The 17031-nt window shown below is 46.0% G+C and overlaps 1 protein-coding gene across 1 annotated transcript in view; it reads right to left on the reverse strand.

Moving 5' to 3' along the window:
* plxnb1b (plexin b1b) overlaps positions 1-10826 on the reverse strand; it is a gene marked incomplete at its 5' end in the record, with an annotated part of 39902 nt that extends 29076 nt beyond the window's left edge. The window contains 2 exons of the mRNA XM_079218983.1: positions 4399-4581; positions 9678-10826. Of these exons, the coding sequence (XP_079075109.1) occupies positions 4399-4581; positions 9678-10826 (1332 nt within the window). The remainder of the gene's footprint in view (positions 1-4398; positions 4582-9677) is intronic.
* Positions 10827-17031: the final 6205 nt, after the last annotated feature.

The raw sequence follows: 17031 nt of genomic DNA on the forward strand, positions 1-17031 counted from the left end.
GTCAGCTATGAAGTCTGACACTCTTTGATCTCACAGCTCCTCAAAGACAGGCTGCCCAAGCTTCAATATTTGTCCATTCAGACTAAGCAAATTACTGAAACCACACAACAGATGACTCAATGACATTCCTGTCTGCAAACTAGAGGAAGAGGAGTGGAAGGGACACACATTTCAACAAATTCAAGGTTTTCAAGGGCAGAGTCAAATTTAAGCAAAACACAAATATGTAAGATAAGATGTAAAACATAAACACAGATCGTCATGGGAGGAGTGGGAAGTGAAAAACAGAGTTGAACTGGAAGCCGTTGCATGCTAGCTGCACAAACCCTTCTTCTTCCCCCATGAGCTGAGCTGACCGCGACAAAACAAACATTGAGAGGTGGAATCCTCATGGTCAGCAACGCGTCTTCACGCAGCCTAAAGCTGATGAGGTTTCAGGAACTATACTGGCTGCTGTGTCTTGAACTCCAGCTTAACTTCATTTAGCCCTCTAGCTATTCCCAGTAGCTAACAGCAATGAGCCCACTGTGCACCATGTTTACCTGCCAGAGGCCGGAGGTCAACAACACTGGGAGGGGGAGGAAACATAAGATTAGATTTGGTTTCAAGCAACAGGGAACGTGATATGACTCAGTTAAAACACGTTTAAGCTGAAGTATCCATAGGAACAAAATCCTTAGGCCAAGTGTAGACTGAACAAAACGGAAAGGATACCAGTGATTATTTTTAGAAGAACTGTGTGGCAGGAAAAACAACATATCATTCAAAAAAAAAAAAAAAATGTACAGGAAAAATATATATTTTTTGCAATGTTTTAGCATAAATATGACTTTCCAATTCCACTCAAATGTTGTGGCGACCGTTAAGGAAGGCTTTCCTGTTGCAACATGGCGATGCCAGCGTCAGTGTCTGAATGGGAGCAAACGTGACTCGACTTGACTCGACTGAAAAGAACATACCGGAGGCTCCGTGATTTAGTGTGTGAACCAGAGAGACATCACAGAGACAGCGAACCAAAGAGGAGAGTCTGAAGGGATGGATCAACAACAAGCGTGGAGCCATTTCAAAGTAAAGTACAAACAGTGAATGTTTAGTGTCAGCACAGTTCAGACAGGTGTGTCTGTAATGATCCACAAACAAATATCCCCCACTGTATAATGTAACCCATCCCGTCCATCTACGCCGCCCCAGATTGCACAAAGAGGGAATTTCATAATAAAAAGAATGACGAGTGGATTTTGTCCCCCATCACTTCCACTGAAAACAAGTGATCCCTTCAGGGCCAGTATGAACAGGAGGAATAATTAGGCTACAGCAACAAAAGACTATTTAACTGTTCTATTGAGGTAGATTAAAATATTGTGAACCTATGCAGTCAGACGCCTGACATCGTCTTCCTCATGATGCGCTCAGACAGAACACACGGCTTGAATGGGATGTACGGTCAAAGTGATCTTGTGATCGACAAAACAAACATCTAATCGGTTCATCCTCGAGTTCAGGTTCAGGTTCGTTCATTTGTGCCAAATTTGCAGAAATGTCCTTCATGTGTTCCTTGAGATGTCGCGCTCACGGGAATGGACCAGACGGACGGAAAACTCAACAAGATAGCAACGAGGCCTTGAAAGATAGAGACTGGGAGGAAAAGTCAAAAAAGAAGCTGCCACGCAAATGCACAGACAAAACATTTGGCGCGGGGCAAACAGACGAGCGGGTTGACAGATAACGGAGAGGCCAATGTGCCGGGTGACACGCCTCAGTCTCTTGCTAGCTTACAGCTCAGACGTACACAGATGGTACAAGTGAGCCGGCGGTCATCACCGCACAAATGGCACAAAGGAGAAACTTCACGTTGCCTTCTGTCCGAACATACCCTTCTACAAGATACATAAAGGTTGATTTATTTGTCTCACTTTAATCATGACAGCCACTAGAGGGCACAGGCTGACTGTAAATGAATGGAGAAATGAATGAATGAATGAATGAATGAAAGACAACAGAGGAATAACAACTTTGTTCCGGTGATAAATTCTCTTCCACTCAAGGAAAGAAAGGACGAAAGAGCTGCTCACGTTGTTCTCTCTGCACGCCGACACCTGAATCAAGCTGACTTACTTCGTTCACACATCAGGTGAACAGTTGCGGCTGCTGCCACGGTTTGAATTGAAATGTTCACTGTTGGTGGCTGCAGTCGGGAGGACACAGCCTGACAATGCGTCCATTAATGACAGTGACGCTGCGGTTCTGACCGGTAACCAACACTCCATCATTCTGAATGAGTCTCTCTGTTGGGAAGGGTGTGTGTGTGTGTGTGTGTGTGTGTGTGTCTGCCAGTCAGCGGTGACGGCGCACAACTCGAGTACGGAGCTCCGGCCCTGGCTCTGCGTGCCGTAGCTGTGCAGGAACACGTTAATGGCTGTCATTGTGCCACTTCTGCATGTGCAGGCGGAGGGGGGCCTCGACCACCAGCCACACAAAGAGCCGCTGTGTTGGAGGAGAGTTCTCGATCAGTAAACTCCTCGTATCAAGAGGCCTCCCAACGGCCCTCGAGCTTAGCCCCCTTATTAATAATCAATATAAAACATGAAATGAATACCCTATTCTGTGATCAACGAGCCCAACCCTGGTGTGCTAAATTGCTTTTACACACACGCTCAGCTGACGTCGTCTATTCAATAACATGTGCCTGTTCTCCTCTTTGTTTTTTCTTCACCGTCAGGACATTCCTTGTGTCTCCTTGCGTCTGGCGGAGCTTCACTCTGACCGCCGTCTGAACCCACAGAGGTGCCGTACACGACCCAACCGGGACGCCACCGGGACGCCACCGGGTCGCCACCGGGTCGCCGCCCATCCCAGCATTCATCTGCGACACCCTGGAAATCGAACTGACGGCCTCGCCGAAGACAACGTCCCCCTCAGAGGAGCTTCACGCGACCCGGCCATGGAGCCGAGCGCTCACAGGCTGTGACTGAAGGGTTCGGACATTTCCAGTGAGCGGCTCCTCCTCTGAAGCAGAATGAGCTTCTGTTACACAAGGAGAGGGTCGAATTTACTACTTCCTGTCCTCCATTCTGCTGTTAAGCCACTACATGGGAATACTGTTCACTCTCTTAGCATAATTTGGGTTGGTGTCAACAAAAACTGAATCATTAAATGTACAGTACATTTAATGAAACTAGGTGTATCACAGTGGGGGGAATAAGTAAAAAACAAATACACAAAAATGTAATATATTTGATACATTTATACATACCAGTGGTTAGTATAATAGTTTAGGATTAAATGATCATTATCTTGCTTATTTTCAGGTTCATACTTGTGCTTTGGGTTTCTACTAGAACATGTTTTCATGCTTTAATGTTAAAAAAAACGCTATTCTTCAACATTCTGTCTGTCTCCGTTTTAGCGCCCGTCCCTTTCAGAAAAAGCCCTCTCTCCTCAGATTGGTCAAGACAATATTTCCTTAATAAAAATTAATCAAGAATTCTTCACAGGTGAGTGAAGTGTGTGTTCATATCTAGTGAGCCACAATGAGTATTATTAATAATCCAACGACCAATGCTGGATTACCAACCAGGCAAAGGGGCCACAGCTCCCGTCTGCCCTTGGGGCCCCTCAACAGGTTCATCAGGCCGTGGTGACAGAACTTGTTTGAAACCGGTCAAGACACACAAAAAAAGTCTCCTCGTTTTATGCTGGTAAAAATGATCAAACATAAATGGAACTACTTTCCCTATTTTTACAAGCAGGTAAGCAGATGAACATGTAAATGTTTTATACTCGTTTAAAAAATACAACCATGCTACTATAAAGACCTTATGACTCACCAATCCATAAACCAGACATTTGGAAATCTTTTTAATAGCTATGGGTCACCAGAGGCACTGATCTACAGGGCACGCACAGATGTTTTTGGACATCTATGTTCTCATCATTTGAGTTAGTACAATGGTGAAAGTGAAGATGCACCAGGACTGAGATTATTTCTGGAGCGCTGAGCTCAGCCTGGCTGGCCCTACACACACACACACACACACACACACACACACACACACACACACAAAGAGACTATTTTAGACCTCCACTGGTTGGCACATGAACAGAGAGCGGCCGGCCTCTGGAGGAGAACGGAGTTGAGTTGGCCGTCTGCTGGGGTGCCTACCAAGTCTGTGCAGGGATTTCTCAAACACCCAACACATGTTACCCAAATAGGGTCGGAGCTCAAAATGATGACACAAGTTGCAGAGTATGCCAGACTATTACTTCATATTATTTCCAGCAAGAACAGCAGAATCTCTGCATAACATCACAGTAAGCGCATAATCAAAGAACAGCTTGTTGGCGATTTTGTGTGTGTGTCTGTGTGCGTGTCTCTTAAAATCAGTGACCCCACGTTACCTTGTGCAGGTTCCCCTTGGAGTCTCCCAGGAAGGCGATGGTGTGTCCCGGCCTCACGCTGACGGCCACGGCGGTGAGGCGGGCGGACGGGCTGTCCAATATGGTCTCCGCCTCCACGGGCCTCCTGCTGGCCATCGGGCTGGGGGTGTGGTCAGAGCCGCAGGGGTACGTGTCCAGGGTGTTCTAGTGGCGGGACGCGGGGGAGAGGACAATCACGTCAGGTAACAAGGAGATTAGACGACCCGCGTCATACGTACAGGTGAAATGTGAACTACAACTGCTTGTTCTGTGCAAAAAGAAGCCCATCAAGGGATACGTTGTTCATTTTCTCAGCTTGGAAGCCCGTTATCAAAAATCAAACAGCTGTGTTCCTATTGTGGTCAGTAAAATCCCAGCAGAATTTATTGTGGATTGGTTTGGGAACAAGCTCACTGGATTCCAGAGACTTCAACATTCGCTGTACAATTTGTTTTTGCTTCCACAGTCTGGCAGCAGGGAGTCTTTGCTCTGGCGGCGGGGTTGTTGCTGTTCTTCGTTCGGGGCGATTAATTTTTTCCCCACAACGACGTTTGAAAGCTGCTTCATTATCGGTCATCTAGGCCTAGACAATAGGAAGTAAAGGCAATGAACCCGAGAGCTCTGGCTGCTGAAGGCTCCTTGTTTTGATGGATTGCGTGTGGTTGGCTGGTTGGTGCGTCGTTATGAATGGACTCCTTATTTGGCCTGCTCCTGAGGAATAGAGACCGCTGATACGCAGCACAAAACCGTCTAATATTAAGCTTGGTTGTAATAACATAGCTGTCCAAGTAGATATATGTATTGATTAAGTTAACCATGGGGAGTGAAGGACCGTTTAGACAGCCAGTGGTTGTGTAGTCCACATTATGAGAACCCAACCATTAGAGGAAAACAAGCAGGGGTGACTGCATGCTAAGAATAACCCCAAACATGATGACTACTGAAATAGTTATGAAGTTATGTTCTCCGGTCTATGAGCATGGCCTGGAAGCTTAAAGACTGCTCTGGCTGATGAGAGCCTGTGATTACACTGTATTATTACAATGCTTTGACGTATACTCTATTCTGATTGGTCAATTGTGGCATTTTACGGTCCGTTATTTCTTTACAATAAACCGCTGCTATGAATAACAGACCGTTGCTATGGAAGCAGGTCTGATCTCCGTAACATCGACTGTATATAAGAACACAGATCGGATCAGCACAAAAGATAAGAGAGCAAATATAACTTTTTTTCTTAGAACAAGTGATAACAGCTCATAATTCATCTCTAATATCTATTTATGTTGCTGTGAATATGTTGCTCCTTCAAACTGCTGGATTTACTAGCAGATTACATGTGAACACATCATTGTAACTATAATTTACATTCACTCAATATTCATTTTCTCTGAACAGAGCCTGAACGCATCATAATGTAACCGAACAGAACCTTTGTTTGTTTGCCGTTAGCGGTGCTGCTAACGTTCTCTCTGTGCTGCTAAAGCTCTCCTGTCAATTTAAATTTTTTTTTAATTTTGAGTTTACCCTTTTGGCCATCGTCATCCTGCTTTTTTACAACCAGAAGTGACTCGAGAGGGTGGAGCTAAGTACGACTGAATGCTGAATAGGACTGAAAACTGTGAAAGGTTTTAAGTTCTAGACAAAAAACTGGGCGGACAACTCCATGGTAGTGGTGGGAGTCGCCCTCTGTTGGCCATTAGAAAGAATGCAAGTTTAAGACCACCATTGGCTTTACTTTTCACAACCAGAGGTCGCCGCCTGCTCCATAAACAACAAGGTTACTTCTTTTGTTGCCAATATAATCAGTTTTAAATCAATTACATTATTTTTTGGATAATTCCTAGTCTCAAATCATTGATTTCTTTAGTGAGTAGTACAGTAATAAACGGGATATAAAGCAGGTCATGAAGACCTTTTTCAAGGACCGGCTCGCTGTCCATTATCCCTTACATGACACATACAGGCTGCAATCATCTGGGCATTTACCACAAACACTGAGGGTAGAAATAACCCTGGTAAGATCATGCCAAAGGTTGCTAAAGTTGCATTATGGCCTAAAGTCCTAAACCTCATCTTCAATAACAAAGCATGTTCCCCTCAGCTTAGCGCTCACGTGAGAGTCTGTCCCTGGTGCAGATGGACGGTCCAAACACTGAACGGAGGATGAAGCTGCGTTGGTTTTGTTTGCGGACAAAGATCCAATTGAGATTTGACATCTTAATGACACAGCAAATCTCTTCAGCTCCAAATCTCTCCACGCTGTTTCGCTCAAACCATGTGGTTTGATTTGTTCCCCCCTTGTTTTCATATTTACATTCACACAAATACATTCATATCTGACTGCTTTCCTTTTCTTTCACTTTTTCACTGTGTCTCTTTATGTCTTTTTCTCCTTCAGAGCCTCGTCCCCGGCTGGTGTGTCTTTATCCGTCCTTGTCCGGGCTTGTTAAACATTACCCTCAACCCCACCCCACTAAGTACGGCTAATGCCGCAGATCGATCTCTCCCCGACCAGCAATATTATTAAATTACGCTACCTTCTCCCGAGAGCCAATCTGTTGTACACGGCTGCACAGGCTGAGGGGTCAGAGCTGTGATAATGGAGGAGGATGTCAAACTCGGCCACGCTGTCCATCCAAATGCGATGTTTACGTGCAGTAAACACCTTAATGCACATGCAATGGGTCAATCTAATTAAACCCCGTCTCCACAGCATTACTGTTGTCTGTTAAAAAACGTCTGATACAAATGACTGGACTGAGTAGGACAGCCCTGGATGCCATCAGATGCAGGTGGAGGCTTTTATTCAATCATCACAGAAAAACAAGAGATCTGCGTCACCAGGTGTGTCACTGCTGTATTGTGTGATTGATTGACTAGAGGCCACAATCAGCATATCTGTAATGATTCATAATAATAATAAAAACAATGATATTATGTTTCATTAATTCAATATTAGTAACAAATAGATGAAATGTGTCAACTGGAGATAAAAAGCTGCCGTTCATTCATAAATAAGTAATACAGAGCTCTCTTCTTCAAGGCTTTCTCTGGAATATGTGGTCAAACTAAACGTAAGGTGATAAAGTGCACTTTCACAGTGACGCTAGATTATGTAACCATGTCACGCAGAGCGTGTTACTTCCATCCTCTCCACTTTCCTCAGTGACTCCATCACGTTAGCTTTGGTTTGGTTGTAGAGTATCACGTGTCGTCAAAACAAAAAGAGATGAATGTTGCATCTCGGTTCCAAAGTGTGCAACATAGCACGAAACTTCTGATTCGCATTGACTGAGTAGGGAAGCAAATCATTGTCAAAAACGGTTGTATTCTACTTTCTGATTCGCTTCACCTTTTCCAAGTTGGGCAGAAGAAGCAGCAAAAAGCTTGCGTACATTTTTAAACCCGGTGGTGTCAGATGGTATCCATATTCGGCTGCTCGAGCTCAGCCGCCCTAACAGGACTCTACTGGTATTCAGCCTAGCTTAGAACGTAAACAGGGCGCACGTGTATGACGTGTGCTGCGTTCAGGGGCAGCTGTTCAGAATGGACAACACAGAATTGCTACAGGTGATCATAACGTTGAGAATTGAGTTTTCTGCATCGAGTCATAATATTTCAAGAAAGAATCGCAAAGCATCAAAGGATTTACAGCTGTAATCACAACTCCATCCATCCATCCATTATCAGCCGCTTATCCGGGGTCGGGTCGCGGTGGCAGCAGGTTCAGCAGGCCGACCCAGGCTTCCCTCTCAACCGCAACACTTTCCAGCTCATTCTGGGGGATCCCGAGGCGTTCCAAGGCCAGCCGGGAGATATAATCCCTCCAGCGTGTCCTCGGTCTTCCCCGGGGTCTCCTACCAGTTGGACGTGCCTGGAAAACCTCTAATGGGAGGCGTCCAGGAGGCATCCTGACTAGATGCCCGAACCACCTCAGCTGACTCCTTTCGACACGAAGGAGCAGCGACTCGACTCCAAGCTCCCTCCTGATGTCCGAGCTCCTTACCCTATCTCTAAGGCTGAGCCCGGCCACCCTGCGGAGAAGCTCATTTCGGCCGCTTGTATTCGAGATCTCGTTCTTTCGGTCACGACCCAGAGTTCGTGACCATAGGTGAGGGTTGGAACGTAGACCGACCAGTAAATGGAGAGCTTCGCCTTCCGGCTCAGCTCCCTCTTCACCAGGACGGACCGGTACAGCGCCTGTTTTATTGCTGCAGCCGCACCGATCCGTCTGTCGATCTCCCGCTCCACCTTACCCTCACTCGTGAACAAGACCCCGAGATACTTGAACTCCTTCGCTTGGGGTAGGCACAACTTTAGCATGTATTTAGGTTTCAAGACTATTTAAAAAAATGAATGATTATGTGTGTAAATGAGTTTGGTGCCAGCACAATTTTGTTTTGCACCAGCTGAGCTACAGCAATGCAGTCAGCTGTGTGTGTAGCTAACTTACAACACCCGTTTGCCAAACACACTGTCCAGAACAATAAAAGTAAGCAAACTGCGTCTCACTTGTGGCTCCTACCAGCTGGGGGGCGGTTAGGAATACTGAGGAGTCAGCAGTCAATCAATGGCGGAATCAAACTGGCAATTAAATGTGTTTTGAGGATGTGTGCGTCACTGCAACCACGAGAGGTCCTTGAGCTTAAGTGAGCACCAATAACATTATGCAGTTTGGTGCAGCGGGATGCAAAATGACCCATGGACAGACTCAGAGATGCACACAATGACCAATCTCATTATCTCCTGGTGGGGGATTACAAAAACAGTTCTCTAAAAAAGACAAAAAAAAGAATTGGGCAACATATACTTCTATAAAAAGAACAATGAAAAGATCTACTGGGTTATTTGACGGACTGGTTCACGCTTTTCCTTCAGAGAAAGACACACTGTGTCTGTGAAAAGAGCACAGGGGGAACTGTGTCAAAAAAGTATTTCTTATACGACACTAGGCCACTGTTATTCTTGTAGGCAGTCATTCTTAGCATGCATGCTGTTTTTCAGTAACACCCTGTGACACAGGCATACAATTACACACACTGACACATGGGAGTGGAGCAGTTCACCGCTGTGCGGTTTCACTGGAGAAAGTGATGGTTAAGTGCCTTGCTCAGGTCTCTCAGTGGTCATTGGTCTGAACCACATACATTCTAGGACATATTTTCTATTTTAGTCAAATCAATTATGTATTGGTGCTCATTTGTTTGCACTCGATTGTTAGTAAGCAACCACAGAAACAAGCAAAGTGTTGAACTCACCTCTGGCAGGTTGGCACAGTTGGATTTGACTTCGTACTCGATGTAGGCCGCCTCCAGTCCTGATTCTTTACCCATCTGTTTGTAGCACAGGTCTCTGGTGGAGTTAATCCTGGTGTCCACGTCTTTGAGGTTAAACATACAGAGGGCAGAGTCCTCGCTGGGCCGAGTCGATGGGTGGAGGGTGGAGAAGACACCGAGAAGAACTTCTGAGCCTTGACTCGGCGTGCCGTCCTCGGTGAGGCCGAGCTGGACGGCCTGCAAGAGGTTGTAAATTTTCCCTGCCCCGGAACGACATGTCAAGGGCACTTCCACGTACGAGTAATAAGCCGAGTCGTCCAAGCAAACGCGAGAGACGTAGGTGCGGTACTCCCGTGACTGTGACTTTAGGTCCCGCCTGTAGAAGAGGAAGTACACATGCTGACGGTGGGCGAACGATGCGACAAAATGATGGTCGTATTCCGAGAGACGGCCCGCCACGGCCAACTTGGCGGTCTCCTCGTAAGAAAAGATGGGTGTCTTGGCAAGGTTTCGTGTGGAAATAGGTGGGTGGCTGCTGGTGTAACCCCGCCCCACAAACAGTACAGGCTGCCTGTCAGGATGAGGGCGAACCACGAGTCCCACGGTGCTAACGTTGGGGTGGTTAGCTGCTACGTATTGAGTATCCACGGGCCTCTCTGTAGAGAAACGTACGTCATCCACAGAATTCAGATTACGTTTCTGGCAGATTCCTTGGTTGACACTCCCGCAGGTGATGAGTTCCATGGAGTACGGGTCAACAAGTAGGAGCTTGTTGTGGTTGCTTGTGAGCCTGGCCTGAGGGCAGTTGCTCTCTGTTACAGGAGGCAAACACTCCCGACTGTCTGTGACAGGTCCGGTGTTCGCCTCAAGTTCAAGTTGGAGGAACCGATTCAACTGGAACAGGCGATCCCGGGCCCCGACGTAGACCCGACTCACACTGGGGTCGGGATGCAGGGCCAAGTGCTCAAACAGAGTGTCGTTCCGGATAAAGGTGGGGTAAAGGCTGGAGTCTGATCCTTGGGCAACACCACTAGGTAATGAGGTGAGGGGCCAGCCGACGGCGAGCAGCAGGAGCGACAGCAGCGCCTGGACTGCTGACCCTGAAAGACGACGCTCCATCCCCGGAGGCATGGCAGCAGAGCTGATGGACAGAAGACGGGACAAGTTGTTAGGAGTCGTCAATCGTTTCGGTGCGACAGACCTCCACACGGATACATTATGCCATGGATGTGATGGATATGATCACACATTTAGTTCCAGAAACCTTTTTTTTGACATGTCTGTACTGTATTAAGTGGATTAGCTGAAGTCATTTAGTCTAAAATTCAGACAGTTTCAAGTCAGTTATACTAAAACTGTTTGTGACCATCTGTATAAAACATTTTTTTTTGCACAGGCGCTCTAGCAGGGAGCCATGGATCAGTACTACGTCACCAGGTACAAACAGTGGGATGAATCACTGTCAAGCCCACAACAATAGGATACCGTTATGCAAGGCCGCCTTACCCTCTAGACCTACATGTGCTGTGTTCTTATAACTGTGGCAACTAGCTTCCTAATGCTGGGATCAGACCCCTCCCTGCTGAATAACTGTGTTTCCATTGATGATTGCACATTTTTAAGCAACACATTAGAAAAGCTTGATGGAATGGCCAAAATGTTTTTCCACTAGCTTGAGGATGTTTTCTCATATGTCAATAAACAGATGATGCACTTTGCCAAATGCACGTCTTTGTCTCCGGAAAACAGGAAACAACAAGCTTTTTGCGATTATAGACGGTTAGATGGTTTGCAAACTCTACTTCTTCTAGTCTGTTTTCTGGTGGAATACAGTCATGCATAAAGCATAGCCTATGCCAACTTCTGACCAAATTACAATGAGAGTTTATTCAACACCAAGTTGATGGAAACTGGCCTGTATTCTTTATATAATATATTTTTAAAATTAATAAAAACACGTTTATTTGTCATTAGGCATCATAAAGTCATAAACTCTGAGAGACATGGTCGGCTACTGGTGGACTTCAACCAATCATAACCTGCAGTTTCCCAGGAGGTAGATTGGGGAGCGGGAATAAAATGGCCAGAGAACAACTACATTGTTTACTTGGCAGCATCAACGACATCAGTGCTCTTTGTGCGCGCTTTTATGCACGCGGTTATGCACGGAAAAGTGTCTTGTGCTCATACTAGTCAAACACATACAACACCGTATTGGAGAATTGGTCGAACTAGGCAAGACATGGGTGGGTGGGTGGATTAGCGGGCGGATAATATCTGGTAGAGAGTAAATCACGAAAGCCAAAGTCACTTTGAAGTTGGGTAGATTAAGCCCCTAAACTATGAGGTATGAAACACAAACGATGGCTCTGCTTTGACCCTGGCCTAGCTGGACCAGTCAGCAAGTCTGCAACATGTTCATGAATCGTCAGTGTGAACAGGAACATGACCAGAACTAAAATGCAACAAGGTTTCATTTTCCCCCTTTGGTCCGGACCAAATGAACCCAGCTACAGGTGTGAAAGCGCCCTGAAGCAAAACAAACTATCTGAGACCTCTGAACCATTGACTCCTCACCATTTGTTTCCAGTGGTGTTCTACAGAGGCATGTCACCTCTTGACCTCCCAGCTGCTCAGGTTTAAAAGCACATACTTCTGGACGCAACCTGCAACACAAAAGGAGAGGGAATATACATGAGTATACTCTGTACCAGGGGTTCTCAAAGTTGTGATGACTGAATGCCACTTTAGGGCCACATAGGGGAAATACTGTTGTAAGCTGCCCACCGAAATTGCTAACTTTAGCCAGCAGCACTAGCATTGATGACCGAACACGAGGTGCCACGCAGCCAGTAGCTTTTTTCCTTCACTGACGAATAAACTGCGACAGGATATATACGGTTGGAGGTCGAAAGAGACATTGTTGTAGAGTTTTACAAAGGGTTTTCTTTTCTTTTTTTAAGCTGACATACACACGGCAACTCACAGCAAAACAATCCAGATTGATAACTAGCATGACAGATAAGAGGACAAATATGTATTTGCATTTTTAAAGTTACTTGTATAGTTACTGGTATATCGTAATACCCAAGCCTCCGACGCTAGGACACCCAGTGTGATTTACAGCAACAAACGCAGAGATGACAAACTTCACCCTGAAGGACATTATCACAAGCCTACTAACACAGACTGAGATGTTTTGTGGCATCCCTGCAGTCCACTAAGAGTCGTGGGAAGCTCATACACATTGAAATTCCTGTCAGACCTGTGTCTGACTGGATACATCCGTTTTTTTGCGTGTAAAAAGCCCTCAGCAGAGGCCAAGTCAAGTAGTGTCAGTCCAAGAGGCCTTTCAGTGCCACACACACACACACAAGTATACAATCCTCCCTCATTGCTAGGATACAAGGTACAAAACCATCTGGTTTCAGAGTCCCTGCCAGAAAAACGAGTTGCCATGAGGTAAAAGACGCTGGCATGAGAAGCTTGAGTTCCCTTGTTTGAACTCTTGTATTGGTGGTTTCACACTTACTTTGAGAAATATTGTAATACTTAGCAGTCACTTATGAAAGCAAATTCTCCATTTCTTCTCCATATACAGTAAAGCCTCCTCTTTCCCGCTCATTATCTCCCTCTTTCTTTCTATCCAGAAAGAAAGGGGGGCGGGGGAGACTGAAAAAGACACTATTCAACCCACTGAACAGGCCCGCAACAAGTGTACACACAAACACACACACATACGCACACACCTCTTTTGCTGCCACACTAGAGGCATTAGAAAGCTTGCTTTGTTGGCCGCGATCTCCTGTATGTGGGAACGAGGGTAAAGACCTGGCAAGAGGCCAAGTATGGAGTGAAAGGGAAGAAAAATCTATTTACCAGAGCACAAACATTATGACCATTCTTATCTATAGAACTTCCACCAAATGTGATTTAAATCTAAAACTCCTCAGCAGGCACTTCCTTGCCAGTGTTTGTTTTCCCACCCACTGACATGCTTAATGTAGGACTACCTCCACTTCCATAACACGCAGAGCACAGAGGTCAAGCAGACTGATGGATGCCTCAGTGGCCGAACCCCAAATCATCAGATCTAAACCAAAAGACAGACTCGCTCCTTTGACCCCCCCGGGGGGCGGGGTTTCAGTGCTTCGCAAAATAGCTGCTTCCTCTGTGGCCCCGGAGCCTGAACTCTGTAGTCAACGTGTCACGCCGCTTTACAGCCGTGTGCAGATAATCCTGAGAAAGCAGCGGTCCAGAGCTTAACGGAGCCGAGACAGGAATGACAAGCACGTGAACTCATAGAAGCCCTCGCTCAACAAATACACCGCTTCTCCCGTTTCCTCCTCTCAGAAACGCTGTCGGATTTGGAGCACGGGGTCATTTCCTTCAAAAGCACTGAAAACGTGCAGGCTGTCACTCATCCAACAGTAAAGGGCCAAAGGAGTCCTCTTCTATCGCAATTTACTATTTGCTGAAAGCTGCAAATCAAATAGCCCAAAAACTGCAGTAAACTGGACTGCCATCGCTCCGAGCTGATCCCACTCTCCTGCAGTGAATAATCAAATCAGGTTCAACTTCATTCAGGGTTTCAGACACATGAGAACAAGAGAATGGACCTGTGATTCGATTCTCTTACGTTAAAAATCACATTTCACATCCGAGTGGAAGTCTTTTTTTTTATTTTGGTCGTGACTTAAGCCAAAATGTATCAGTTTGACGAGAGGAGGAAATGTGTGCTGGCCTGTAATTACTTTATCTGTTCCTTTACTTTTAGATAATGGACTCCATCTTGTTCCAGCCCTGTAGTACAGTAAGACAGTAAGACAGTAAGTTGACTCAGTTCACAGGATAAAGTAGGTTTTCAAACAAAAAACAAAAGGATAGTTTGACAAATACAACATGTATTTTATAAATATGCTACACACACACACACACACACACACACACGCACGCACACACACGCCACCTCCATCATCTAATCAGAGGACTGCAGAGACTGCTTTGACTTCCTAACTAGCACCCATGTATTGATAAAAGTACACGTAGTTGGCCTGAAGCAGAGGGACCGGACCAGCAGGGAAGAATCCCAATACCACAAACTAAAGTTGACCAACCTCAACCCAGCACAAGTGGACTGGAGCCTGAGCTGCAGCCAAAAGACTGCACAACACCATCAGGCATTCCTGAGAGGCACATTCAATTGAGCCATCATCCGCTTCATTGAGTCCAGCCTTTCATTCATTTTCAATTCAGCCATCCTATATTCTGGAGGAGACAGAGAGGCAACTGCAGGGAGGAGGAGGGACAGAGCGGTCTGAAGTGAAAGAGCTGGCAAAGTGACATTAGTGGACAGAAACAGCGTTTCAGGGAGACAATGATGAAAGGAGAAGACAGGGGTGAGACGGAGAAGGTGGGGGAATCGCCACAAACAAGTGCTCGCAGGCCTCAGTGCTCACTGGGTACTGATGGAATGTGACTAATGATAATAAGAGAGAGAGAGAGAGAGAGAGACAGAGAAGAAAAAAAACTAATTCCCATGTCTACTCATAATGCTCCATTCAACAGCCTCATTCTCAGTACGAGGGGGAGGGGAAAATAAAACACGTTTCTAATTAGTGACACAATTGGGAACATAAACACAGAAACGTGCACGAGCACACACACGGCTGTCATGAGAAGTCCCTCCTCTGTACACTTTATACACACACACACACACACACACACCTTGACTGAGTGCAGCCATCTGCAGTCAGTCATTGCCCTTAGAGCAACAAACAGTGTTTACAAAGTGCTTTAGTGGCTGTGAGAACCTGCGGGGTTCGATTACACAAACACCGGCCGCCAGCTTCCTCCTGCGTCTCCGCAACACAACTGTTGCTGCCGCGCTGTACGAGCTGTGTAAACCGTGAGGGCGACCCCGTAACACCCAGCGGGAGGGACACTGCGTCCCACTGCAGACGCCTGAGGAGGGCTCAGGGACGGGAGGCTCCTGACCACTTAGTTAAGACAACAGTCATAGGGCTGAACATTGACAGCCATTCAAAATCTAATTGTTTTTGGGAAATGCGGCTGACATCGGGGCTGGGCGGAGAAAATGTAAGAACCTTTACCAAATACCTTGATAGCAATATTGCAACGATATTATAGGGTTGACAATTGGTGCCCTTTTCAAAAATATTCACACAATTAGATTTTTTTTTAATTTTTTTTTTTAGAAACAATCATCAGTAATTAGGAAATACAGACAAAACTGTTAGAAAGTCAGAAAATGACATCACTTTACAGTCATGTAAAGATTTGACGAGAGCAGGGATGGACACCCCCCCTTTACTTCCCTGTAAAGGGGGGGGTGTCCATCTGGAGGGCAAACAAACAAAATTAACTGAAGAATCAAAAAACACACGTGTAACTCAGATATGAACATAGACTGTAAACTATTTGATTATGATCAAAATAGATTTTTAAGACTAAAAACATTGAATATAGGAATACACTGATTTCTTTTCAGCTGACTCAATATGCCCACCGCAGTACAATGCTCTGCTCCTGTGCTGGTTTTTCTTTAAACTCCATCTACTGACGATGTAAAAGTACCTCATGAAACTTTAACCAGCTTGAGCAGAAGCAGCGCTGGTTACTGGTCTCTGCGTTAGTCGGCCTGCTGGAGCTGGACAGCCCGGCTTGGCTCGCTGACAAGTTATTTATAGAGAAAACCCTGACAATCGGCGCCCATGTACAAGAACACATTCCTCCTCGGCTGATGAACTTCAGACAGAGCGAAGAGGAGGGAGGCGGGAGGGATCATCATCCTGCGCTCTCTTCCGGAAAACGGCCTTCCAGAAATTAAGACATAAAAAGTCCCTCGGTTTCCCTCATCGGGTCCTTTTAAGGGATGCGGCCCCTGCGTGCCCGACAGTGGGCTCCTCTGGACACGTTTCAGTGGACACTTGTCCCTGCAGAGGAGCTGGGTGGCTGAAGGAAGTTCCCATGGCTGTTCCATTTTTATGGCCCGCAAGAAATCACCCTGGGGTGACAGAGGTTGAGCCTGGATACAAGACGGCCGGATCTCAGGGGCCCAATCCCAATGTCACCCCGACGGCCTGGAACCCTGAACCCTCAACCCTCACGGACTTACTGACGTCACCTGGTGAATGGCTGAGTGTGAGAGACTGTGAGGGCTTGAAAGGATGTGAATGGGAAAATATTGTGTACAATTGTGGGCATTTTATTTGATTTTTACTCCCCAACCCTTCCTCACGAGATGAGGTCATTTCAAATAATCTATTTACTCATTTATTTACCATTTTTAGATCTCACTCTGTCCACGTCAATT

Source organism: Taurulus bubalis (genome assembly GCF_910589615.1).
Source record: "Taurulus bubalis genome assembly, chromosome: 5".
In the NCBI taxonomy this organism is placed as follows: Eukaryota; Metazoa; Chordata; class Actinopteri; order Perciformes; family Cottidae; genus Taurulus; species Taurulus bubalis.